This window comes from Polyodon spathula, chromosome 4 (genome assembly GCF_017654505.1).
Source record: "Polyodon spathula isolate WHYD16114869_AA chromosome 4, ASM1765450v1, whole genome shotgun sequence".
In the NCBI taxonomy this organism is placed as follows: Eukaryota; Metazoa; Chordata; class Actinopteri; order Acipenseriformes; family Polyodontidae; genus Polyodon; species Polyodon spathula.
Genome location: NC_054537.1, coordinates 57,665,856 through 57,692,769, shown reverse-complemented (window position 1 = coordinate 57,692,769; position 26,914 = coordinate 57,665,856). Strand labels below are relative to the sequence as shown.

Here is a 26,914-nt window from a genome sequence, read left to right as displayed (position 1 = left end):
AAAAAACAGGTTCACACTTGGTAAACACTGTCACGGCTGTATATATACGGTGTGATGGAGAGGGCAAGGAGCCAGGGGGAATTGGGCGGTAGGAAAAGAGGCAGGCAGGCACAGAGGGAGGAACCAGGGCTGGGGTTAAAAGTCTTTAAATTGTGACAGAGCAGATGAAGAGGCTAGAATGGGCTCAGAGATGAACTCCACAGACATGACCTCCACAGATCAGAGGGCCTCCCTGGATGTGAACAGGAATCCCACCCCGGGGTCTGCTGGAGCCTCCAACTCCACTGCTAATCATGGGTGAGTAAGACTGATTGAGCTGTGGAGCCATTGCCTTTTTAAGGTACTTGCCTTGTATACTTACAATGAAACCTATCTCAGGAGGCTGTTATCTATAGGGTTAAGAAAGAGGTCTTTCAAATTCAAATATGGAATGGCTATTTACCAGTTCCAAATAACTCAATGATCCTTTTTGTGCACAGGTTTAACTTGGTAAAAATGTAGCAAAGTGACGTAAAGTATAAAGCTGTGAATACATGTCAAAGCAATAGGAAGCCCATTAAAGAATGGGCATGGTGAACAATCACAACCATTTTTATGTTGAAACATACTTTAATTTCACTAAAACAAGTGAAAATTGTATATAATTATTTCTTGTATTTCTTTTCTAAAAAAATATTATTATTTTTTTTTTTTCTAGAGTTAAGTTTGTATGTTTTTAATTTTGGGAATGCATTGTAGGCACATTGCTTATTTAACAATAAGGATTGTGAATCTTTGAGTAACTATCTGTAGGAGATATTTGGGCTAAGATTAATCCCTCACTCAAAAGCAATCTGATAATAATGCAAGTTCTTTTGCCCGCAAACACATTGCACAGAAAAATTAAAACTAAACATTATACAAAAAAAAACATACAACTATGAGAAACTATATCAAATAAAGAGTTAAATGATAACGTCAAGTAAGTAGGGATACCACTGCGTGTTCATTACACTCAGGGGAATAATATTGGAATTATGAGAGCACCATTTTGCATGGAACACAAGTCTTTAATTGATAGGATAATCAAATTCTGGAAACTTTAGCAAAATGTATTAATGTTATTCTCCCGGTCACAGTGATAGATTCTCAAAGCTCTTTACTCCAAATCAGCATTAGCACACTCAATAAAGTTACCAAACCAGAACTAAAAAACTCAGACAGGTTTTTGTGAATGGTTGTCACAAAGACGGTCGGAGTGGGTGGCGTCAGACCAGAGTCAGGAAAAAAACAACAAGAGAGATGGATTTTGGTGAACAGACAGACAGAAAATAAACGGTTATATTAAACAAAAAACGCAGGACACAGCACTGGTAGCCAAAATAAACAGACAGACAAAATGGACTATACAGACAAAACACGGTGAGCTTTTTTTTTTTAAAAAAATATTATTATTATTATTATTATTCTCCTCTGTCTCCAATCCCGTTCTCCACTCACTGAACACACAACTCTGAGTATGTGAAAACATGCTGCTTTTATGCAGCTGTACCGTGACTCGACTGCTAATCAATCATTCAATTGGAGTCTCGGTACAACTGCACGTGAATTAATAAAGTGCAATTCCCCGTGCTCAAATATTATTACATTTTACTTGCACGCGAAGTGCTGTGCAATCCTCGTGCCTAAATACAAATATACATTTTAAACACTCCTGTTACACAGACCCGTTTATATCCCGTGTACCGATGACTATACACCAACATTAAAACACCACACGCAACATATTTAGGTACTATGGATATATTCTGTACTAAAAAGGGTAACATCTAAAAGCAGGGCTTAATCATATTTATCCAGCAGAGCAGTTCTACTGTAGCTGATGTTTTATTAAGGGCAAAACTTTATTTCAAGTTCTGATAGAAACTTTGTGATCTACATTTTCTTAAAAAGCTTTTGTTCCAAATGTCATTGTTATAATTTTGTCAATTCCCCCTTGCCTTTTTCTGATGTGTGTAGTTATGGTGAGTTCTGTTGAACAAAATTTTAGTTCTTACCATTTTTCTCCCTACGCGTCTTAACCTGTCTGGAAACTTGTCAGGAAAAGTCTAACTGTCTTATACTGAACAAACTTCCTTATTCCATTCAAGTCATGTTACAGAGTAGACTGGGATAGCAAAGTCAGAAGATTTTAATAAAATTGGATGTCTTTTGAAGGACTCATGGTTTGAATGGAATGAGGGGGTTAGGATTCTCCTGAGAAGCCAGATAAAGACAGGTATAGAGAAAAATGATAATAACTCAATATTTGAGCCTCAGAACCCAGAACCACTCAGACTAATTACAAATATCATAAAAAAGGAAATGGACAAGCAAATAAGTTACATTTGAAGTGACTTATTTTCTCACCTTTTAGAAAAATGTTCTAAAGTAAGGTGGGAAAGTACTGACCCTTCTCTCCAGTGTGTAGTACAATGCTAAAGGAACAATTTTTTCTCACTTTTTATGGCACTTAGTAGGTGCTGTATACTGTGGCAATGGGCAGTCAATACATTACTCTGTATTTGAACATCTCTCTTCACAGCTCTTCCTGTCCCATGAAGATCCAGAAGTATATACGGATCAAGAACTGGGAGACCGGCCAGCTATTCTACGACACCCTGCACATGCAGTCCACGATGGTTAGTTAAAAAACATTACAGTCAGTACTGTACAGTGTCATTCCAATAAGTCTACAGTCAATACAGAACACAGTGTCATTGCAATAAATATGGAGTCAGTACAGAACACAGTGTCATTGCAGTAAGTCTACAGTCAGTATAGAACAGTGTCGTTGCAATAAGTCTGCAGTTCGTACAGAACACAGTGTCATTGCAATAAGTCTACAGTCAGTACAGAACACAGAGTCATTGCAATAAATCTACAGTCAGTACAGAACACAGTGTCACTGCAATAAGTCTACAGTCAGTACAGTACACAGTGTCAGTTCAATACCAATAGAGTGTGTACAGGAGGGGTAAATACATGTGCCAGAAGTGTGCCACAGAGTTAAGTTTGACAGGTAGTAATAGTGGATTGTATGGAAAAGGATGCTCATTATAAGATTGTCTTTTTGTGCTAGAATGGATAGAAGCAACTGTTCCTCTTCCAGTAACATTGATCCCCATTGATCTGATCTCTAGAGGAGGGGTGTGTGTATGTGTGTGTGTGTGTGTGTGTGTGTGTGTGTGTGTGTGTTTATGGGGGGGGGGGGGGGGGGGGGGGTGTATGAATTAGTTAGTCTCCATACCTGTTCGATAATTGATCCCTATTAGCCGCTATCTATGTGGGTTGAGATGGAGCAACACCCCTCCTCCACCAATCTACCTCTCCAAAAGATAATAGTTGGAAAGGAATTTCTATCACCTCCAATTAGACTGGAATTAAATGAAGACAAAGGAATTAACATCTCCACCCCCCATTGAGCCATTGCTCAAGCACACAGACGTGAGTAGATACGAGTAGATACATTTTCTCTGGTAGTCAGTAACCAGTCCTGTGCTTGCAGGAGGTGCCCTGTGGAGAGCAGAGGTGTCTGGGCTCAGTCATGTTCCCTGAGCAGATGATCCACAAACCTCCAAAGGAGCCTGTCAACAGAGAAAGGCTTCTGAGCATGGCAACAGACTTCATCAACCAGTACTACACCTCCATCAAACGGTAAGGAGAGGGAGAGAGACACTGTATAAATAAAATTTATATTTTATATTATATTTAAAATTTATATTATATATATATATATATATATATATATATAAACACACACACACACACACACACACACACACACACACACACACACACACACACACACATATATACCAGATTTTGCCACGATAACGTCTAGGGGGCTGTGAATTTGTGGCTTGCAGTGAAGTGGTGATGCAGTGCTCCGGAAATGACACAAGACAGTTCACAATTAAACAGCTCTTCATTTGGCTTGGTTGTGTGTAAACAACACTTAAATAATAAGCATGGGCCCTACACAGCCATGTGGATCGCTCAATGCAAAACAAAGGTTTCAGTCCCGAAATAATAAGACATTATTAATGATAACACACAACACAGACACGGTCACTTCTCCAGAACGTGAGTGCTCTGTGTGCAGGTATGGTGCAAGACAATGATCGTAAAACAGTGGTGCTGGCTTCTAGTGACAGCTCCCAGTTATTGTTAGCCATCTAACAATGACAAATAACACTCACTGTACATTTACAGTCGGTCTCCTTTACAGGTCCTTGCAGTAACCATAACAAAGGAGCAGATTGCTTTGTCACAGCCCCTGAAATACCCTTAGTCACGCCCCCATCAATAGCTAGTGCAAAAATGTATCCATGATTGGCACACTGCTTACTGTGTTAAGGCGATGACTTCTGGTATTTTGACTTCGACCCCTTCCTGGATTGCCAGCTTCCAACTGACCCTGGAATGAACTGGGGTGTTCTACGCCATTGACCTGCTGGGACAAGACTGCCCCCAGACCCACATCTGAAGCGTTGATGTGGAAAATGAATTCCTTATCAAAATCTGGTGTGATAAGGGTCGACACTTAGCAGAGTCTTTACTTAATAGTATCAAATGCCTCCTGACATTCTCCTGTCCATTTAATTGAATTTGGTGCGCTCTTTTTAATGAGGTTTACTAGAGAACTGACCACTGTGGCATATTCAGGGATAAATCGTCGGTAATAACCAGCCAACCCCAAGAGAGACCTCACATGGGACTTGGTTTTCGGGATTGCCTGGACTTTGATGCTGACGGGTTTCACCTGCCAATGTCCCATAATAAATCCCAAATGTTGTGTTTCTTCTTTGGCAAATGCACATTTACTAAAGTTGACTGTCAGCTGGGCTACCCTCAAAGACTGCAGGACGTCCATGAGCCTAGCCGTATGCTCTCGCCAGGTGGAGCTGTAAATAACCACATCATCAATATATGCTGATGCATATTCACAATGTGGGTGTAAGACCTGGTCCATTAGTCTCTGAAGATCATCAGGAGTAGAAAATGAGCAATCGATGCTGACAAACAACAATGACTCATACAGCAAAATGAGCAGAGTACTCCGCAAAGTACTGCTTTGGCGCTAACGCTATCTTGCCCGACTCTCCACAAACTTATGCTAATGTGCGCTATAGTGCCAGTTGCTGTAGGCTATGGGAATGTAATAAATAAATAAATAAATACTTTTAAAAAAGTTTATAAGTTTATAAATCTTGATTCTGGAGTTTGAAGCGCGTTCCACAATCTGATCTTGTAACACTTTGTCTTCTTTATCCCCAAAGTCGCGTGGAGTGATTAACTGACGCAGGGGAGCTGTATACTGAGTAATGGTTTCATCAGGCCTTTGTGTGTGCTGACGAAATTTGTAGCGTTCAGCAAGCACATCCATTTTAGGGGTAAGTGACTTGCTAAAGCAGTCACAGCAGAATTGAAAGTTGTACCTGTAATCCGTTGTCCTTCAGATCCCAGGCAGTGAAGTAAAACAGCACACTTTAGGGCTTCAAAGGATAACATGAGATTGACTATATATATATATATATATATATATATATATATATATATATATATATATAGTTTACTTGTTGTTAATTTTTGAGTCACTGTGTTTTTTGTTCATCATAGCTATGCCATTCTTGATGAAGCAAGCAATTATAACAAAGACACAAAAAGTAAAGCTGGAAGGAGAAAATATTCAAGAAAATATATATTAGCATTGAAACATACACTTGCAGTACAATTCTAAACAGTCCAGAGCAGTTTGTGCGCTTACCCCAGCAGGGCTGTGCTGATTCTGTGTGTCTCTGATGCAGGTCCCAGTCCCAGGCACACCTGCAGCGTCTGAGCACGGTGCAGAGTGATATCAGAGCTACGGGCTCCTACCAGCTGGAGGAGACAGAGCTGATCTTCGGTGCCAAGATGGCCTGGAGGAACGCCTCCCGCTGTGTCGGGCGCATCCAGTGGTCAAAGCTACAGGTAAGGGAAGAAAGCAAAGAGTCAAGGGAAGAAAGCAAACTAGCACTGTAATGGCCCACATTTCGTACACATCACTGACCTTTCAAGTTCACATTGTCACATGATTTGCATGGATTCACGAAGGCTGTTTAGTCCCAGCACTTTTCCCAGCAGGATTGTCCAGACAAGCTCAAACCAAGGTAAGAGCAGATTTAGTGAAAATAATACTTTGTTATTGGAGCAGGAAAACATAGAACCATTCAGGATGATTGCAAATATCATAAAGAAGCAAGGGAATGTAAAAAAGAAATGAAAGGCACATCTGAATGGACTTGCTCTTAAATAAACTAGTAGCATTCAGGGTTTTTCAAAATTCCCAGCCCACACTGATTATACTGTTCTTTTGCCTCGTTGCGATGAGAATCTAATGTACAGCGATGGCGTAGCATACCTATGACTTTTCAAAAGCCCTGTACATTCAGACAATTAAATGACTTATATATATATATATATATATATATATATATATATATATATATATATATATTCCACAGAACATGTTTATTATTATTATTATTATTATTATTATTATTATTATTATTATTATTATTATTATTATTATTCCCATTCTGGCGCGTAATAACAGCATCTTGCACTCACAGAAAATAAATGGATCTTTTCATGGCAATGTAAAATTCTATACAACAAAAATAAATATTTACTTACTTTTGTATGTTTCAATTAAATCTTTTTTTTTTCAAGTTCACTCTTTGACCTGGATTAAATGCAATCAGGCCCTTCAGGGTGTCGGTATACGTTGAATAAACAGACTTCTCTGGGGTTGGAGGCACTCGACTTCTTCTCGAGCCGGCTGAATTATATTTAAAAATCTGGTCCTTATAAGGTTGAGAAAGTTCAAACTTGTGTTCTGATTTGGGGACAATAAACATATCTAGTAATGGTTTGAGCAGTTTGGTTGCAATTTATGGTTTATGCACTATAATTTATTTAATGTGTTCATTGTTATTTATAGTGTTTACTTGCTAGTTCTGTAACATTAACAGTTTGTTTTTGGTTTTGCACAAAAAACAGTGCTAACCTACCCTGGTGAAAATGGCCTAACACTGATTTCCATACTGTAGCCCCTACAAAAAAAGTCACCACACAAGAGTCTGTTTGTAATAGAATACATTGTTACTCTACTTAAATACCATGCTCTTGGCTCTAACGGAGCTGTGGTTCAGGGTATTTGACTCAAGGTATTTGAGAGAAAAAAAAAAAGAAAAAAAAACATGGGTAAGTTCTTTGTGATACATTACACTATGTAACACAATTTTTGTTCCTGGGTAGTAAGTGTTATTTCCTAATTGCTTATGCCTCAAAAGTATAGAAAATGGCTATTATTCCCCACAAACTTTGCTTTTGTGACCAGGACAGTGATATTTCAAAATATCACTATTTCTAATGGGAAAACGAGCAAATGTGTGTCTTTTTGTTCACATAAAGTCAGAAAAAACAACATATGAATCCAAATTAACATGTATTTATACTAAAGTTATACAAAAATGATTACAAAAGATTTAGAAGTGAGTAGTTTTTCGAGATTTACGATTATACTGTAAATACAGTATAAATAGTGGAAATAGTGATATTTTGAAATATCACTGTCCTGGTCACAAAAGCAAAGTTTGTGGGGAATAATAGCCATTTTCTATACTTTGGAGGCATAAGCAATTAGGAAATAACACTTACTACCCAGGAACAAAAAATAAAAAAATAAAATAAATAAATAAATGTTGTGACACAAATAGTTAGTCGGTGTTACATATCTCTCAGACCCCAATGTAATATCCCCCGGTTTTCTTGTTTTTCTTCCTATTTACAGACATGACCAACTGGGTATTTATTGGGTATTTTTAGGAAAACTGCAGAAAAGTTATGGGGTGTTTTACAGTAAATCTAATGAGTTAGCATAGCATAACATGGTACTAATTGTTTTACAGTAAATATAATTGAGTTATATATATATATATATATATATTATATATATATATATATATATATATATATATATATATATATTATATATATAATATATATATATATATATATATATATATATAATTCAATTTTTTAGAAATTCAATTGTTACAATTGTTTTGTGGTAATTATGTATTGTTAACATGGCATTTATTTACTATATGTTCCCCTCGCAACCTGATGCCTCACATAAGTCGCAAAAGAAAAAAAGATTAATGAAAACTAGAGCTGTTGTCAGTTTGTATTTGCAGAGGCCAACACCAATCTTACAGACACGCAGAAATCAAATTTATTAAATATTTAATTTACTGTGAAATCTCCAGGATGCTTTTGGTCACACAAAACTCTAGGCTTAGAAATACTAAAAGAAACATAATACATTAAATGACAAGTGTTTGACTTTCTGCAGGTCTGCTACTGGCAAGTGTTTCATCATTGGTACTGTTTGAATTCTGGTATCAACTAGTCAGGGCTGTTGTGTAACAATCTTTTGTTTGTGGCTCCACAGGTGTTTGACGCCCGGGACTGCAGCTCGGCTAATGAGATGTTTACTCACATCTGCACCCACATAAAGTATGCCACCAACAAGGGCAACCTGCGGTGAGGAGAGTACATTGTTTGTCTGTGTAGCGTAGAGTCTGCATACTCAGCCAAGCCAAGGTCTGGATAAACCGCAAGCTCTTCTGTCACTATGGGTGGCACTATTAAAAGGTGCAGAGTTAAGGGCTGGGCCGAGTTTATGTAATCGAGCCACCTCTTATTAAAAAATACATTAGTAACACATCTTTGAGTTCATCTGAACACCATAGATAAATAACAATTTTAAGGTAAAACTAAAAGAAACTAAGTCAAGATGGTAACCTTTTGACTAATATCTCCGTTACACTGAAGAGGGCACTAGCCAAAACCTTTGTCTACTTGTCTAAGTTTCTTATAACTTTATGACACACTTGCAGAATTAAACAAAGGGCCGCACCCCGATCGCTCTTGTTTATGCGATAATATCGCTAGTTATTATTATTATTATTATTATTATTATTATTATTATTATTATTATTATTATTATTATTATTATTTTATCAGACAAGCAAACAAATCCAGTTTGTTTGGCCAACACATTTATGCATATTTTTTTTGCAAAAAAAATAAAAAAAAAATAAGGGTGGTACATTTTATTGTCATTTAAACCATATTTATTCAGCCGGTTGAGGTGTGGGTACCTATATCTGATCCACTGGGAGGAACTGAGTGTCAGTCACCAACTATGCTCCCCCGCATGCAAGCACTGCCGTTATCCACTGTACAAATGAGCCTGCCTCCTGTCTGGAGCAGTCTATCATTTTCCATTACTTCATCTTAGCTGTAGGGATCAGTCACTCATGCTACACTTCTGATCCGAACCTCCTGGCATGCCACAGTATAACGGTTTCCAGATTCCATGCCTCTTCACACCATACACTCCTTCTATGCTATGCTGAATCATTGGGCTCCTTTAAGAGCTGACTTGACAAAGGTTTGGGATCAATCAACTACTTGGAAACAGCCTCCTCTTGTTCATACATTTTTTTCTGTTCTACCTCCTCTCTGCAGATCGGCCATCACAGTTTTCCCGCAAAGGTCAGAGGGTCTCACGGATTTCCGCATTTGGAGTCCTCAGTTGATTCGCTATGCCGGGTACAGCCAGCCAGACAACACAGTCATTGGGGATCCCGCCAATGTTGAGCTCACAGAGGTCAGTCTGAAAACAGCTGGGATAACCTCTCTTGCACCCAATCAACACTTCATTGATTACAGACTAATGGAAATATAACTGTGTACTGCTCCAGTATACTGTCACTATGCGTGTTCAGTACTATAACCTTTTCTACAGTAGACATGGCAGATTCTACTCCAGTTTACTGTCACCCTGTGCTTGTCCTTGCAGCTCTGCATGGGGTAATATACAGTACTTTGTTAAATAGTACACTGGTGCATGACTGTGTCCTGCTCTAGTTTACTGTCACCTTGTGGTTGTTCTCACAGCTCTGTATGCAGTTCTACGTCTTATTCTATGGCACATGTCTATGTCTGCCCCAGCCCATCTTGTGCTTGTCTTTACAGCTCTGCATCCAGATGGGCTGGAAGCCTCGTTACGGGCGCTTCGACATCCTGCCCCTGATCTTGCAAGCGAGGGGGGAGCAACCTGCTTTCTTTGAGCTGCCAGCTGAGCTGGTCCTGGAGGTGTCCATCACACACCCCACGTGAGTCCTGAGCGCATGGTGCACACTGACCACAGAGCCAGCCACTGCTGTGTAGATGTGGCTTCTGTTTCTAGCACTGTATATTTATCCATTTTATAATAAAAGTATGAACGACAAGACTCTATAAGTGATGGCCAAAAATGAAATATTTATTATGAAAGTTATTTCACCTTTGAAGAGAATTACTGTAAGGGATACATCTACCAAAAATAACTTTGTTGTTTAAAGATGCAGAGATTTAAGATAGAGATAGGTATTTATTTACTTACTGCTGCCACAGTTGCAGTGGGACCAGAAATACAGATTGTAAGATAGTGACAAGTATATTGGCTATGAAGAATATTGATTTAGAAATGTCCTTAGTTTTATGTATATGAAATTTAAATATTTCTGAGTCATAAGAGGAATTTTCTTTGCCTTCGATTTCCACCTCATCTAAAGATCCTTTTGTGGTCATATTTTTTATATACATATTTTAGCTGACCCTATTAAAAAGGTATCAAAAAACCTTGTTCATACCTTGTACCCAGGAGTATTTTCATTACTTGCCAGTGATCAGTACACATGTTTTATTGCTAGTAATTTAAATTGATGCCTCGTCTGTCTCTGTCTCTCTGTCTGTCTCTGGTAGGTTTGAGTGGTTTGCGGAACTGGATTTGAAGTGGTATGCGCTCCCCGCAGTGTCCAGTATGATGCTTGAGATTGGGGGGCTGGAGTTTACAGCAGCCCCCTTTAACGGGTGGTACCTGGGCTCAGAGGTCGGAGTCAGAAACTTCTGCGACAACTACAGATACAACATCCTTGAGGTATCATTATTATTTTTTACTTTAATGACAAATCAGGTATTTTCCTGAAAAACACAGGGCTTGCTGCTGAAATAATCACAAAATATCTGCATAGAGAATTTAGAAAAACACTATTTGTCTTCAGCCTACCTCTTGTAAAAGCAATAGTTAACCATGGCAAAGCGCATCCTATAAAATGAGATACCCCAGGAAGGGAACAAATGGTCATAAGGGACTGGCTTTGATGGTGCCGAACAGTTTCTTCTCGTTCCCAAACCTTTGTTGTGCTAATTTAACATTTAAAGACCTGGTTGGAATAAAGCTCTGGACTGCTCGTTTCAACACCTACAACTTACAACCCCAAGACTAAATCAGATGTCTTATCTGTTAACATTAGCAATGTCATTTCTGTGTTGCACAAGCAGTTGTCATTCCTCTGGGTTCCTTGTTTCTCTGCTGTAGGAGGTGGGCAGACGGATGGGGCTGGACACCAAGAAGACCTCCTCCCTCTGGAAGGACAAGGCTGTGGTGGAGATCAACATTGCTGTGCTGCACAGCTACCAGGTAACACAGTCTCAACACCAACTTGCTGCTCAGAGCACAAACCTGTACCCCAGGACCAACCTGGGGCAGCGTAGGTACACAGGTGTAACTGACCAGCACTGCAATCTGGTGGCATGGTGAATAGAAATTTGAGAAAAAAATAGTGATGTTAAAAAACTTTTGATATTAAATTGAAAATCTCCAGCCCTACTAACTGTATAACGCAATGGATGATATTGGATGTAACTTCTGATTTTCTGTGTTTTACACTGACTTTTCCAGGATTGTGGTTAATGTTCATCTGATTTGTCTTTTTATAAATCAGTATATTTTTCTTGATTTCTTTTTGTAAAAGCACCATTCACCATCATTGTATGGACCTGTACAACTAAGAAAATTTAAAAGCCTCGGCACTTTCAGAGATGCAAAGGCTAGATGAGGCTGTTCTATGCAGCACTACCATCTGGTTTGCAGGTTCCTCAGCACCATGAGTAATGCTATCACTAAAAGTAACATAAAGAAAATGAGTCCAAGGCTTGTCTGCACAATTCAGGTATTTCTTACTGTTTTTCTACTGTTGATATCAAGAGGTACACAAAGTAAAAATATGTGTGTGTGTGTCTGTGTCTGCAGCTGGCGAAGGTGACGATCGTGGACCACCACGCTGCCACAGAGTCCTTCATGAAGCACATGGAGAATGAGTATCGCATGCGGGGGGGCTGTCCTGCAGACTGGGTGTGGATCGTCCCGCCCATCTCTGGCAGCATCACCCCTGTCTTCCACCAGGAGATGCTGAATTACTTCATATCACCTGCCTTCTACTACCAGGTACCCCAAACCAGCATGGCATCTCTCTCACAGTGCACCCCAGGGTTGGCTGAATTTAATCATCCATTTAAAACACTGATTTAAATCATGAGTTAAATCACTTGATTTTTTTTTAAAGAAGTCATCGATTAAAATAATTTTTTCATTTACTATCTATTTTATATAGTTTCTCAAGGAAACTTTTTAATTTTATTTACTAACATTACCTTAAATACTGAAACATACACAAATGCATGAACATGCACTCAAATGCAAAAAAAAAAAAAAAAAAACCATGAGAATTTAAACCCTGGTTATATTGAAGCGCTAGTACATTACAAGCTCAGAGGGAACGTGATGCGGCACTTCATGTCACGCTAGAAAATGAATCAGTATTTTACACTTTACATGCAGTAATCTCAATGCCATGAAATAATGTACCTTGTATAATTATTATAAATAATAACTGATTGCCCTACGTGCCTCTACCTCTTCTATTAATATAGCAATTTCCTGTGTTGTGTAAAATGGTTTATATATTCTCTCGGCGAGTGACCTACTATTTGCGTTTCTGCCTTTTTTTTTTTTGCTCTGTGTTACTGTTGCCTGACATGATCGCCACTTCTACATTCAAAACTGAGCCTCGCGGTGATATGCGCTTGCCCCCGATTCTATGGCATGTAAATGGAACGAAGATGTAAAAAATATACTGCACTGAAATGGTATTCTTAAGACATGACTAGCCCCGTTATAGAGCACCTATCCCATCAGTAACATATTCACCGAAGCAATGGGGTCCCAATCAGACAATTGAGCACTGTGTTAAGACCCACTGAAACCAGGTCTATTTAGTGGCGCAATCAAAAACTTTAACAGTTGAACACAGTATAAAAAGAAAAGTAGTCCTAAGTAACAACTGCATGTGTTTGGACTGACACAGAAAGAGGAAATCAAAGAAAGAAATGAGAAAGAGTGACTGGGATGAGTGAGGGAGATTTCTCTCTGGCATACTCCATCGCTAAATTCTTGTAGTTCACATATTGTATTTCACATCTGGAGGATGCCACAATGATAAATAACTTGCTTTATTTACGCATTTAAGATTGAGAAATTGAGTTTGGTATGGAGCTACAACTACGATACAACAAAAAAAAATCCATAATTAAAAAAAAGGAAGAAAAAAAATTGATTTAAATAAAAAATAAAAAAATCTGATTTAAAACAAATAAATCTGATTATTATTTTTTTTTATAAAAAAAAAATAAAATCACCAACCATGGTGCACCCCAAAAGGCCTGCTCTCCAATGTGCAAAACAAAATCCTATAAAATCCCTGGATCCAACAAAACAATCATTCTCACACTAAATTCATTTCACCTGTGAATAGTGAAAGGTGCACAAATAAAGAATTGCCCTTGGATAAGCAATGTACAACACGAGCCCTTGATACTACAGTAATATTTTTATTATTTGCGTTAATTAGGGCTATGTGAAAAATCTCTCTTCCTCACGGTGATTGTCTCTCTTTCAGCCTGATCCCTGGAAGCTCCCAGGATTCTCTACCAAGAAGAAGATAAGCTTCAAGGAAATCGCAGAGTAAGGCTGCTTGCTGACTAACCCACACTCCTATTTGGGCATTCACCTCTTAGTGACTTATTGTTTATTCTGATTAGTGTTTAGTGGTTTGCTATAATATGTGTTTCTTTCAAAACTGCACTTTTGAGATGTAGGTAATGAAAATGCAAAACAGATAAGATTTACGTCATTAGTTTTGCTCCAGCACAGCCGTCTTATCAATTGAACATAATTATGCAGCTGTGTTAGCTGGGCTAACAGAATCTCTGGAATCCTCTGCACATCACAAGCATTTCCCAGCAGATGGGGGCTCGTCTTAAGTTATTCTCATAGTTACTTTGGAATGTGTAAAACCCAGGACTCTGTAAGAATGAAAAAATTCCGTTTTTGTTTCAGGGCCGTGAAGTTTTCCGCCAGTCTGATGTGCCATGCCATGGCAAAGCGAGTGAAAGCCAGGATCCTGTATGCCACGGAGACAGGCAAATCTGAGACCTATGCACACATGCTGTGTGACATCTTCAAACGGGCCTTCGACCCTAAGGTCAGTGAGAGAGGAAGTTGCTCATGTAATACGTTTTTCGACAATGGTCTTCAGAGGTTTTTGTAATTGTGACTACGCCAATTAGGGATTTTTTCAGACAAAGACATATATTTGCATACGTGTTATGGGTCTCTGGATGTGAAGATCCGTGCACGCCTATGGCAAAGTGGTTTGCAGTGCGCTGGTGTAGTGTTGATGTGGTGCTCAACAATAATATACACAAGACAGTTCATAGTTAAACAGCTCTTATTTGAATCTACTTTCCCCATTACACTCCCCTCCCAGGAAAAGTAATCTGCATTTTGGTGATCTTTCCCTGCACGGTGTGTCATAAAATACATGAAGGGTTGCAGCAGCAGATACCACCAAGTTAACTGGGTGTTGCTATCCTTCATCCTGCTTAACCACTTGAGTGGGACGTGGTCAGTGATGAGATTGAATGTCCCAATAGTAGTAGCGCAAGGTCTGAGTGGCCCATTTAATGGCCAGACATTCCTTCTCAAGGATGGAATAGTTACGCTCCTGGGGGAGCATTTTACTACTTATGTAGAGGATGGGGTGTTCTACTTCATCGACCTGCTGGGAGAAGACCGCCCCCAGACCAACATGCAAAGTGCTGGTTTGGATTCCTTGTTAAAATCTGGTGCGATAAGGGTAGGGGCTTGGCAGTCTCTCTGCTTATTTGTATCAAACGCCCCGACATTCTCCTGTCCATTTAATTAAATTTAGTGCACACTTTTTAGTGAGGTTTACTAAAGGGTTAAGCACTGTGGCATAAATTGTCGGTAATAACCGGCCAACAGCAAGGGAGACCTCACCTGGGACTTAGTTTTCGGGATTGCCGCCTCCATCAAAGCCTGGATTTTGGTGGCGACAGGTTTCCCCTGCCCATGTCCCAAAATAAATCCCAAATATTGTGTTTCTAATTTGGCAAATGCACATTTACCTAGGTTGACTGTCAGCTGGGCTACCCTCAGAGACTGCAGGATGGCCGTGAGCCTAGCCATATGCTCTTGCCAGGTGGAGCTGTAAATAACCACATCATCAATATATGCTGCTGCATACGCACGATGTGGGTGTAAGATCTGGTCCATTAGTCTCTGAAAGGCAGTAGGCGCACCATGTAGCCCAAATGGTATGGTTATAAAATGGAACAGACCATCAGGGGTAGAAAATGCAGTTTTCTCCCTGTGAACTGCGGGTTAAGGGGATCTGCCAGTATCCCTTCGTCAGGTCCAAAGTTGACAAGAACCTAGCAGCTCGTCGATCACAGGCATAGGGTAGGCGTCAAACTTGGCAATAGCATTTACCTTAAGGAAATCAACGCAGAAGCGATTGGTGCCATGCTTTTTGGCGACTATCACAATTGGACTGCACCACTCACTCGCTTTATTTTTTAAAAACTCAGGAAACAACAAGCTGCTTTTTGTAACAGCATTCCAAGGTTAATACAAGTCATTAGTCTTTTTACACGCTTAAGAGATTTGTTTCAGCATGTTTCAAACTATCGGAAAGCTAGCCTTTCAGTACAAATATGCTTTTATATTTATAGACAAACAACAAAATGTGCAAAGAACATGGGAAACATTCAGCATCATATCTAAATAGAAATGCAAAACTACGAGAGAAAGCAACAACACACACACTGTTCAAATTGTGTAATAATAATGCACTATAAGAAGATAAGAATAATAATGTAAAACACACTTCTAAATGACTGTGTTCTGTTGGTTGGGTTTGAGTGATGGGCGGTGCTGTGAGATGGCTGACACACTCTGTTTCAGGTCGTCTGCATGGATGAGTATGACATTGCCAACCTGGAGTATGAGAATCTGGTCCTGGTCGTTACCAGCACCTTCGGGAATGGAGACCCGCCAGAGAATGGAGAGGTGATCAAACTTTCTTTTTTTTATCTTTCTTTTCTCAAGACAAACTATCTGGTTACACAGATTCCAGTTAGCACAAATCTACCTCATTTTACATTTATGAGTTCTAGGATATCTGTCAAAACATTATTGTTGAACACAGTGTATACTCAAAAGATTGAGGAAATTCAGTCAAATAAAAGGACACATCTATGGATTAAAATTTAATAATAGGTGAATCTGTCCCTTGTGTGGTGCTGTGTGGTTTACTGGACAGAACACCTAAGTCAGTACTGTGCTTGCAACAACATTAACAAATACTCTGTACATTCTTAAAAGGTAATACAGGCTACAATATATATTTTTTTTATTGGGTCATGTCTGACCAAATTCACTGTGGGGTTCAAAAGTTTACAGTGGGGTCATTGTACCCTACAACCCCACATTAAAACACTAAAACTCAATGCAATAAATCTGTATGGGCAATCTTTCTGTGACACTAACAATAATTGAATCCCTCTTTAGAGATTTGCCAAAGCACTAATGGACATGGCCCATCCTACCTCAGAACAACCAGAACCACAGAAGTGAGTATCGGAAGCTTCAAGTTGTAGAGCCTTGCTGGATGCGATACAGCTGCAATTCTGATCATTTTATTTCAATAATACGTGTACAGAAACAGAACAGAGTTGCAAAACAAATAACACCACCAGACCAGGGTAAAACCATGAGTACGGACCAGTCCAAGATCCAGACATATAGTAGTGGCCTGAAAGCTGGTGTACGCATTGTTGAAGATCGCTGTATCTCAGATCTAACAATGCAGTTGTTTGTTTTAGCATGTTTCTCATGTTCTAGAAACTGAATAGTTTACTACGTTGATACCAATTCCAAAAATAGTGCAAACTGATTAAAAATAAGCCACTGAAAAAGTGTAAAGGTACAGATGTATAAAACAAGCTTATTGCAACTTGTGTGTTATTAGGTTATTCTCACTTGTGTGATCAGTTTTTAGAACATAAAAAACATGGTTTGCATTCTATAAATGAATCAATTTATAACTGTTGTGTGTGTGTGTGTGTGTCTGTGTGTGTTTTAGGAGCTACAAGAGGCGTTTCAACAGCCTGTCTAAAATGGACACCATTCTGGAGTTGCTGAACAGAAAGCCTCGTCTGTCCAGCACCACAGAGAGTGTCGGGCCCCTGGGCACTGTCAGGTACAGAATCAGTCTAATACCTTACTGTAGAGACCTGCACTTTAGCTCTATCTTACCCATAGTACAGACTTGGAGCTCAGCACTTAACCTGTCAAAAACAATATAGACCTGCAGCTCAGCACTGACCCTGTCTACAGAAATATAGACCTGCAGCTCAACACTGTCACTGTCTGGCCCTGTCTGGTACTGTAAACAAGGTAATACTATAAGAGACTATGTTTCAGCGTGCTAGTACTATAAATACCTGTAGCTCAACCCCGCCAACACCTAAGTCTGTCTGTCGTATTCCTCCGCAGGTTCTCTGTGTTTGGTCTGGGCTCAAGTGCATACCCCCACTTCTGTGCTTTCGGCCATGCGGTGGACACACGCTTTGACGAGCTGGGAGGGGAGCGCATCCTGCAGATGGGAGAGGGAGATGAGCTCTGCGGGCAAGAGGAGTCCTTCAGGACCTGGGCCAGGGACATCTTCAGGGTAACCTCTCCATAAAACATAGCTATTACATCTGTTTATCACTTTAAAGAAAATACAGTTGATGCACTGACGTGGCTGTCCCTCTGTATACTCCTCTGGGGGCTAGTTTTTTTATACCAGTTTTCAATATAAAGTCAACTTAATAGTCTCAGAATCTGGCTGCATGCACAATTATGCAATACTGGATTGATATAAATGCAATTTGGGTTTCCTGCCTTCAGGCTGCTTGTGACACATTCTGTGTGGGGAGTGATTTGAGTCCGGACCAGGACGAGGATGTGTTCTCAGGGGATCACGGCTGGCAACCTCAAAAATACAGGACAGTGATCGAGGCCACACCCACAGACCTGATCACAGGTGAGCACTGTCAGCAGGTGAGGGGCCTGTGCCAGTGGATAGTGGAGTCACATTCTAACCACTCTGTCACGAAAAGCAATGGAATTCACCCTTTGCATTCTCAGACAAAAACAGCGGTATTCATCAGATAAAAGAGCTTTGTCACATTATCTAGTGATTCAGTAATGAGCCCAGATGTGTGTACATGACCTATGTGTTATCAAATCACTAGAGAATGTGCCAAAGCTCTTTTTATCTGATGAATAGCACTGCTTAGAGATCTGATCTGGTTGTGTGTTCAACGTCTGAGCATTCTGACACCTGTATCAATGTTCTGTCTACCAGGACCCCTTGAAAATGAGATGTTGATTTAAATGGATTTCCACCCTCCTGAAATAAGAAAACATGAATTTGATATTGATAACAATTGTACAGAAAGTTCCAATGACAAAAAAATTCCTTCTTGCTCTGCAGTGAATTGAGTCTGTCCCTATGTCTGTCTGTTTCCAGCCCTGTCCAAGCTCCACAAGAGGAAGGTCTTTCAGACTAAAGTCATCTCAACACAAAACCTGCAGAGCCCAAAATCCAGGTAACAACTCAGATTCCTTTTATTTAGTATTGGCATACAAAATGTAGAAGTAGATGCTTTTCTTTCTTTTCTTAACCTGCCTGTGAACAGGATAGCTGCAGGCCAGACCAGCAATACAAACTCCACAACAAGGAATGGCGGTGCAAACTACCAAACAAAATACCAAACAAAAAGGCATGTTGGCCAAACACAAGTATCGTGCTGGTTTTTAGCCAGCACGTATAGCAATTGTTTACTCTTGTTTAACACTTTTACCTCCTAACTCCTCACTCGTTCTCTACTCTTGAACACCCTTTTCCCTGAGTGCAGACAGCTGCAGGCTTTTATATTCTGGCCGAGGGGTTAACTAGATATTAATTAATTATCATATTACCCCTTGGCCATCGTCTGCATGAGTTTAATAAGGGTGCGTGACTGTCAGCTAGTTTAATAATCAGTAACTGATCAGTCACGTATCCTCACAAGGTTTTAAAATCAAAAATATAAAACAGTAACAATTAATGGCGGCGGCTTTGCATCTGTGCTGCAACCAATAAGACGACAAATAATAATAAAAACAGCGCGCGTAACATTATATATATATATATATATATATATATATATATATATATATATATATATATATATATATATATATATATATACATACATACATTAGGGGCAGGACACTCCGCCACACTGCCATTTGTAAAGAGACAAGATAACCTGCATATTTAAATATATTTCAGTTATTGAATTTAGGTTGTCACTTTCTAATCCGTACAAAATTAGAATACACACGATAAAATATCGCTCTAAAGGATACAGTTGTAGCTTCATCTGAACTGTGTCAAAGGAAAAGACTAATCTTCAGCACCCTGGTAGGTTTTGTGCCCCAGTTTAATATGGAATTACACTGACTCTGTACAGAGATGGCCGAATCTAATCTGGCACAGAAAGTCTATTCCAGTCAAGATTTTTTCCAGATTGCATTTCAGTGGAACAAAAACACTGATTCCAGACTTAGCCATCCCTGACTGTATTTGCACAGACCCACGTGGGAATGACGTTGTGGTTTGTGTCTCTGCTCTGACTTGTGTGCACTAATTGTGTTGTGTGTGTGCGTGCAGTCGTACGACGATCCTGGTGCGCTTGGACACAGGGGGGCAGAAGGAGCTACAGTACCTCCCCGGGGATCACCTGGGCATCTTTCCAACCAATCAGGACGAGCTGGTGCGGGCCGTGCTGTCCCACATCTCTGATGCCCCGCCCATCAACGAGACCATTGGGGTGGAGATCCTGGTGGAGAAGAATGGTAACCGGGGGACACCAAAATGTCTTTAATGGACAAAATGCTTTTAAATTTTTGTATATTTCAGAAGTTACAGAATTAATCACAGTGTAATTTATCAGGTTTTTTTTTTAATCTTCTGAGAAATAGGTAGGGAAGTGGAAAATAAATAGGACATTGCTTAGGTATCGTTTCAAGCCTAAAACTTTTTGTAGTACCATATGTAGACTGATTCTGCTGTGAATCTCATGAACAGTATCACATTTTACAGTTCACGACTTGATCCCATGTGTTCAGGGCATTGTGGATTTTGTAGGCTGATGGGACTCTTTTTCTCTGCTGCAGGTAAAAGCAGCTGGGTGCGTGAGAACCGCCTGCCCCCCTGCACCCTGCTCCAGGCTCTGTCTCACTTCCTAGACCTCAGCAGCCCTCCCAGCCCCCAGCTCCTGCTCTCCCTGTCCCAGTTCGCCAGCGCAAATGAGGACAAGAATAGGTTGGAGAAACTAAGCCAGGTAGGACACGCCCCTAATAAATGTTTCCCATAGTAAAAGCATAGGAAAGTGGAATAATGCACATTGAAAGCATGGTGAAGCAGTTATGGCAAACTCATGGCAAACCAGGGTATACTGTGGGAAATGGATAGTTTGACTATGGGAAAGGCATGGTAAAACTGCAAAAATATTGTACTGAACTGTTTTTAAGGGACAGCAGGGCAGTGCAGACACACAGGAGAGCTAGTTAAATCATTTAAACAATGCTGCCATAAAACATGTATTTGATATACCACAGACCTCTTTTGAAAGCCTTTTTATTGTGTTTAGTTAATGAGAGGGACGTTGAAGCAACCCTATGCAAAAACGCTAGTGGGATGTATTTGAATGGAGACTGTTCTAAACATTAGTGTATGTGGCTTTTCTAGGGGAAGTTTTTTTTCATGAAAATTCTATAAATGTCTGAAATAACAAAAAGTGTGCATGTTTTAAAAAAAATACAAAAAACGTTTAAGATTTAAAGCAGAGTAGTGCTGAGAGCAGTGGGGTTGGTGGTTTCACTGTGGTGTGACAGTAAAGCACAAAGCAAAGCAGACAACTGTGTTGTGAGTGTTATTTGTACCGCAGGCTGGCGATGACTACGAGCAGTGGAAGTGGTTCCACTCTCCCACACTGGCAGAGGTTCTAGAGGAGTTCCCCTCACTCAGCTTGCCCTCCTCCCTCCTGCTCAGCCAGGTGCCCCTGCTGCAGCCCCGCTACTACTCCATCAGCTCCTCCCCTGAGACCACCCCCAGCCAGGTCCATGCCACCGTCGCTGTGGTGCAGTACAGGACACAAGGTTAAAGAGCTGTCTGTCTATCTGCCTGCCTATCTGTCTATTAAGCCACTTTCACATTGGCATGCTCTATCTGGGTTGCAGCCCGGTGTGATGCAAGTAGGCTATGTGATTTCACAGAGCTTTCGGAAGAAGCCGGGTCGACCTGTGTGATAGAAGCAAGTAAATGCGCGTATGCAATGCACTGGAAGGAGCTTCTTACAGACCTTTCCATCCAAGCTTCTCTAGATTGATTCATCAGTCCAAATGTTGATTAGAGCAAATGTTTCTTCATCCCTGCTGCAATCTGGCTCAATCAACAAAAATATGGCGAAACCGAATAAACAGAAATGTTGCTTATGGAAGTAAAACATTCATGCAGGTGTGGCTGTTTGTTGCTTCGTCTGCTTATGACCACCCATCATGCATCGAGTACGACCCAAGTACGTAGTTTCACACTATGCAACATTGTAACTCAGGTAGTTAGAATCTGGGTTGGGACAGGGGTAGGAGCACCAGTGTGAAAGGGGTTTTAGACAGTCTATTTGCCTGCCTGCATGAATGTCTGTCTGTCTACCTGCACCTTTAATGCAGTTTAATTGTTTGCCTGCACCTACCTATAGATCTACCTATCTGTTTGTCTGCCTGTGTGCATGCCTGTCGATCTGTTTACTTGTCTGTCTGCCTCTGTCTCTGTCTCTTTCTCTGTGTATAAGCCTCTCCTCTCCCCCCAGATGGAACAGGACCCCTGCACCTCGGAGTCTGTTCTACATGGTTGAACCAGCTCAAGCCTGGTGAGGAGGTGCCCTGCTTCATCAGAGGGTAATAGACACCGTGTATGGGTGTGTGAATGGAAGGAGGAAAGGAGGGATGTATTCAGGGCTGTGAAGAGACCTCGGTTATGTCAAATGTTGATGGATGGAGTGGTTTACTCATCTCTACTTAACCCACTTCTTAATCATCTGTGGGGTTTAATTCATCATGTTTGTGGCATACAGGCAGCAGCGACAAGTATGTGAGCTAGTTTGCACAATTTGCAAAAGTTGTTCTGTAAAACTAAATCTACTGTTAACACCAAAGAGCACAACCATTTGTATGTTTCTATCGTAAAAAGTAAATGGCTTTGGTGTTGCCCAAACAAAAAAGTATGAGAACCTTTGCACTAGACTTCCCCGTAGGTTAAGCTGGTTTTGAACCCAATATATCCCACCTGTTAGATCACTAGACCACAGTCCTCGGCTGCAGCTCTACACTCTTCCCTTACAGGGCACCCTCCTTCCGCTTGCCTGCTGATGACTCTGTGCCCTGTATCCTGGTGGGGCCAGGCACTGGTATCGCCCCCTTCAGGAGTTTCTGGCAACAGCGCCTGTACAAGATAGAGCACCAAGGTCAGCCGGTCTCCTCAGATAATTTCTTGAGCAATATCAGCATTCCTTTGCTCTCGGGTTTTGCACACTAAGATACCCTCATTGTATCTGTTTTGCTAATCATTTATGTACTGTCTATTTAACCGGGAGAGTACCCATTAAGACACAAGCCTATGTGGGGTCCTACAAGGGGGTCCTCAGAACACAGACCGTGAAGTCAATCAGCAACTCAGCAGAAACATCAGCACTCAAAACATATTAAAACACATTACAGTAACAATAATTGGGATAAGAGTAAGGAGAAATAGCACCACCACCTAACTTTAAATCAACATGTTGGTCAGATAAAAGTCACAATCAGAGCAAAATGTGCTGTTCAGTCTCTGTACAACAAATATGTCCAGAGAATTTTTTAATCTTATCCTATACAGTACTGGTAATGCTTGTGTCATAATGTGCATTTCATTTTAATTTTACATAGGTACATCAGCACTACGTGAAAAATAAAACAAACTATCCCACATAGCTATTTTAAATGTATTTGGTCATTGTATAATAATCCGTATTCAATCAAACATCTGCATAATGGCACACTGCTATGTCCAAAAACCACTGTTCTCGAGCATCTCTTCTGAGCCAAAAAACATGGCGTCCGTGCTGTACTGTGAAAAATACTGGCACGTGCCCAATGAAACGTTATATAAGCTGTATTACCTCTGTGTGGAAACGCACTAGCCTGAGTGACAAACATGGTCCGTCTAATTTTCCATGAGGAAGGAACTTGTACCCGCTTTTTGTGTAGTAGACATCTTTCACGCTGTACATCTAACGGTGTGTAGATGCACAATTATCTACACACCGTTGTGTGGCAAAGTCGAAATCGGCCACAAATTCCATCTCCCTATCAGTTTCTGAACAATCTCATGTTGAGATAGTGTTTGGAATTATTTCGGACATTCCCTGTGTACAGTCACACTGTGTTGCTGAGGAAAATTTGAATTGAAACTGTTAATGACACAACTTCCATAAGGCAGTGGAACAGTATGTTTTTTATCAAAATACATCATGCGAAGGAAACATGTAAAATGTAAAGGACGTCTACCACACAAAACAAAAGCAGGTACAAGTTCCTTACTTATAGAAAATTAGATACTGTAGCTTAAACAATGCTTCATTGGGCATGCACCAGTACACCTGACAGTACATGCAGAAGTCAAGTTTTCTGGCTCAGAAGAGATGCTCCAGAAGAATGATATTGGACTTTGTTCGTGCGGCATTAGCAAATGTTTGGACGCATACAGATTTTTATACAATGACCATATACATTCGGAACAGCAAGGTAGGATAGTTTATGTTTTACTTGTCATGTAGTGCTGATGTACCCTTTAATAACCCATTTCTCTAATGCACCATTCTTAGGAAAAAAGCCCAAGGAAATGGTGCTGGTATTCGGCTGTCGCCAGGCAGAGTTTGATCACATTTACAAGGAGGAAATGGAGGACATGAAATGCAAGGGAGCCCTCAGTGGCGTATACACAGCCTACTCCAGGGAGAAGCACACCCCGAAGGTACAGTCCAGACAGCATGCATACCCCTCACTATAGAGCAGGAGTGGCCAAGCTTGGTCCTTTCAGTCCTGGTCTTTGTTCCAACCCTGTTCTAAATTGTTTACTGTAGAGTAGCATGGCGTTCTGTTCTCGTCACAGATGTATGTCCAGGATATTCTGCGGGAGCAGCTGGCCTCAGAGGTGTACCGGACGCTGTGTGTGCAGAGGGGTCACATGTACGTGTGCGGAGACGTCACCATGGCGAAGGACGTGCTGAACACGGTGAAAGAGATCCTGTCAACACAAGGGGGGATGAGTCTTGATGAGGCTGGGGAGTATCTCAGCAAGCTGAGGGTGAGGATATTATTACAGATTTAATTAACATTACAGTATAAGCTAGAATGAACGACAAACACAGAAAGTGAGTTTGCCTTATTTGTCAACTAATAAAACGTTACTAACTTAGCATGGTCATTAATTAGCAGCCAATACCTGTAGAGCAGTAATAAAGTTTAGTAGTGCTGAGAATATAAAAGTGGAAAGTTTTGCAAGCTCTTTCTGTCTCTTTTTAATGATTCCACACTCATGTGAATGAATAGGATTCAAGAAAGAAATGTAGTTTGGAAAACATTCAGTAGGGAAACAGGGTAGTTAGAATGTAAAGCTACATACTGTTACTAAAACATGAACCCCAGTGTCCTCTGCATTGACTTGGCATCCATTGCCACGAATTTGACATTATTTCCTAAGGCAAAGAACTACTCACTAGCCATCAAGTAACACTATCAAATAACAACCTCTTTTTTGCAGGACGAGAGCCAGTACCATGAGGATATCTTTGGCATCACTTTGCGTACACATGAAGTTAGGTCCGTGATCCGATACAGATGCCACTTTCAGGAGCAGAAAAAGGACGGGAGTGTGGGGAAGCCGGAGCAGTAATTTGCTATTGTCTTGCCAGTGGGACCACTACCACATTTACACACACTAGTCCACATAAACACACACACACATATAATGTGCATATACACAATATATATAACTCAGTCAAGCAGACAAACGTTTCGGCTATTGCTTCAACAACAACATTACATTGATATAGCCTTTCAAGCCAAAATTGTTTCCAAAGTGCTTAACATTAGGTTCATCAAACAGTTTGAGCCAACCAACTTGAGCCTGCTTGTTCAAGCATGTTTGTCTTCAGAAGAAATTTCATTGTATTTTTTCTATCACTTAGGCAGGGATATCTCATCCCTGTGAGAGAGATATGTGAACAGCACTCATACTTATGGTTGTGTTAATGGGTGGGGTTTCATATAAAGTCTGACACATGAAATCACACATGTTCTCTTAAGTTACAATCACCGTAATACTGAACACACTCAATTACACTCGCATGCAGTCCTCAGCAGGGCCTCCCAAAGACATTCACAGGAATTCTACTGCCCTAATACCCTTATTTCATGACTAAAAAAAAAAAAATTATACTTGCAAATGATTGTTTAGGTGCATCAAAAGCTTTGTTTTATTTTGTTTCTTCCAACTTTTGTAGGTGATCACAATGCTGTATGGTTTTCTATTGCATGACAAGTAGAATCTGTCTGCCATTCCCATTCCTTGAGATTCCAACCCATTATCCTGTGATAAAATAATGTGGTACAATTCTGATATACAAACATCATAAAGGGTCCATAGCGACAGCTGCCAGTCAGCAAAAGCTATTCATAACTTATTTTATTACAATTCAGGACCTAAGAAAGACAAATCTAATAATAGCTATAGCCACAGTACAAGGAGCCTATCCTGTACAGATTCCTTCGCTACAACATCTCGATGTGCTCTATGTTTTTCTCTTAAATGTATTTTTAAACCTCTATAAAGCCTAAATTACAGAATACTTCTTACTGACCTATTAATAAAGTCTCAGATGTTTTGAAATCATGATGCTTTGTTTTAAATTTTGTTAATATTGAAAGGTTTGTTGAGCGTTGTCTGTGGTGTTCCACTGGATTCTTTTTTCACACAACCTCGAACCTGAATCCCACGTCCAGCAGTGCAGGAAGGTCATCTGTATGTTCCTCAATAAAACTAAAAAGAAACTTGGTTATAAAATTAAACAAACTTTCAATGACTCTTTGTCAATGTCCAATACACAACATTGGAAGGTGGTTTAAAGGAATATTTAATACATCCACAAACACAGAGCACAACAAAGTACTACTAAGCTATATGTTTACACTTCTTTTTTTCATTAGACAGTATTTGAGTGTTTTTACTGGGTTCTAACAAACAATGACTCTTGCAGCGTGTGGAAGGGTAGTGGGTAATTCACTGACACAGGGGACAGACAGGTGAATTTGGCAACACCGCACAGGTGCCCAGTTTTATTTCGGGTTTCTATTTTTTCTTTTGTCCTGCAGATGGCGCTGTGGGTCCGTTGTCTGATT

At 40.2% G+C, this 26,914-nt stretch overlaps 1 protein-coding gene across 1 annotated transcript; it reads left to right on the top strand.

Moving 5' to 3' along the window:
- On the top strand, positions 1–26,598 carry LOC121314661 (nitric oxide synthase, endothelial-like). Its single transcript, XM_041248134.1, has 26 exons — positions 1–297; positions 2,564–2,660; positions 3,527–3,675; positions 5,829–5,991; positions 8,519–8,610; positions 9,601–9,742; positions 10,111–10,250; positions 10,882–11,056; positions 11,498–11,599; positions 12,212–12,406; positions 13,917–13,981; positions 14,357–14,501; positions 16,286–16,390; positions 16,892–16,953; positions 17,466–17,582; positions 17,879–18,053; positions 18,275–18,410; positions 18,900–18,978; positions 20,088–20,272; positions 20,594–20,760; positions 21,367–21,577; positions 22,288–22,375; positions 22,820–22,941; positions 24,340–24,488; positions 24,627–24,821; positions 25,278–26,598. The coding sequence occupies exons 1-26, from the start codon at positions 179–181 to the stop codon at positions 25,407–25,409; spliced, it is 3,507 nt and encodes a 1,168-aa protein (XP_041104068.1). The 5' UTR covers positions 1–178; the 3' UTR covers positions 25,410–26,598.
- Positions 26,599–26,914: the final 316 nt, after the last annotated feature.